Below are 1,385 nucleotides of genomic sequence, written 5' to 3'. Positions count from 1 at the left end.
GATAAATAACTCTAATTTTACTCTCCCTAAAGGCAAGACGATAATAGTAGAAGCAAACCTGTCCATTATAGCTCTCGTAAGAAGCATAACTAAAAACAAATGGGACGACCCATTCCGTGAAGTGGTCTTGGTCTAGAAAGTAAGGCATGAGTGAGTAGTCTTGGGTTTCTACAAGGCATGCATTTTCCTATGCTATATTTACAACCCTCTGGAAGCTAAATTAGGCTTCTTCAGCTCTCTGCGAAGCGGGGATGGACATAGCCCGATGCATGCGATGTAACTAAATTTCTTCCAGGCCGGCATAGACTTGAGACTTGTGGGTCTAAACAAGAAGAATGTTGTTATACAAGACCACTTCGCCAGTAAGGTGCTCGGCTGCGCAGCATTACATGCAGAGTTCTTAAGCTGCCGCGAATGGTGCCACAGTGTTGACTATAGCGAAAGGTCGAGTTCCTTGCGCGTTGCTAGACATCTTCATCTCTTTTGGCACCTTTGCCAAGACTGATTCATTTTGTGAATGCGGATCTGGATTGCGCCCAAGGAACGCTTTGATCCGAGTGGGTTTTGAATTCTGGTGATATCACCCCGTTTTCCCGACCATTTTTTCTACCATTTCTTCAGCACCGCATCATCCTCTGGTTTCCATCGCTCATGGGTGCGTCGCGGCTGATTGGGCACATACTGAGATCCCTTGGACGAGCAATCTGATTCAGAATCGCTGTCCTTTACCGACCAGGTCCCGCGCCCAGTCCTGCACAGAGCGCTGCGTTCCTCCCCGTTTAGCAGTGACCAGGACCAAGTCTGGCCATTCTCCAAGAGACTCGTCCGGTTCACAGTCTGTGACCGTGACCGTAAGGGTGCTAGGATCTGCCACTGATGCTGCGGCCGCCAAGCTGGCCTTGACTCTGTCCCATGACCCCACAATCCGGTCTGCACGCATTATGGCTGAGATATAGAGGGTCCCGTCAAGGTGATGGCGAGTATGGGTGATGGCTAAGATCGAATTCGCATTCGAATCCCTAGCAAGTCGCGTAACGGTAGCCTTTGAAATCTCTTCCTCCATAGCCTTACAGCCAGCTGTGTGTTGCAGATGTAGCTGAGAAGCTGTCTGTTGCCGACATCCAGGGGTCGCCTGCGAGCGTATTGTAGGCAATGGTGCTAGTGGTCGATGACGTTTTTTGGGACGAACTCCAGGCTCTTCGCTCGTTTGACGGACTCGCTTCGTATGCCTTCCCACTGAAGCACTCGCGTAGAGATGTTCGTTGGTCTCGTGGTTGTGCCGGCGACAGTTCTTCGGATCGTCCTCTTGCACTTCTTGTGTCTCGGGTATGACATTCACGCCCCCTACTACTGCCTTCCCGACTTTTGACGCTATTGGGTTGACT

At 50.6% G+C, this 1,385-nt stretch overlaps 1 protein-coding gene across 1 annotated transcript; it reads right to left on the bottom strand.

Moving 5' to 3' along the window:
• Window positions 1-709: 709 nt before the first annotated feature.
• EJ05DRAFT_506115 (uncharacterized protein) lies at window positions 710-1,369 on the bottom strand (the record flags this gene model as incomplete). The annotated part of the gene is made up of 1 exon (XM_033747784.1): window positions 710-1,369. A coding segment is annotated over one exon (660 nt), but the record flags the coding sequence as incomplete, so codon positions are not given.
• Window positions 1,370-1,385: the final 16 nt, after the last annotated feature.

This window comes from Pseudovirgaria hyperparasitica (genome assembly GCF_010093815.1).
Source record: "Pseudovirgaria hyperparasitica strain CBS 121739 unplaced genomic scaffold EJ05scaffold_112, whole genome shotgun sequence".
Taxonomy (NCBI): Eukaryota; Fungi; Ascomycota; class Dothideomycetes; order Acrospermales; family Acrospermaceae; genus Pseudovirgaria; species Pseudovirgaria hyperparasitica.
Note: the sequence above shows the minus strand (reverse complement) of the source record. Positions and strands in the feature narration are given on the sequence as shown.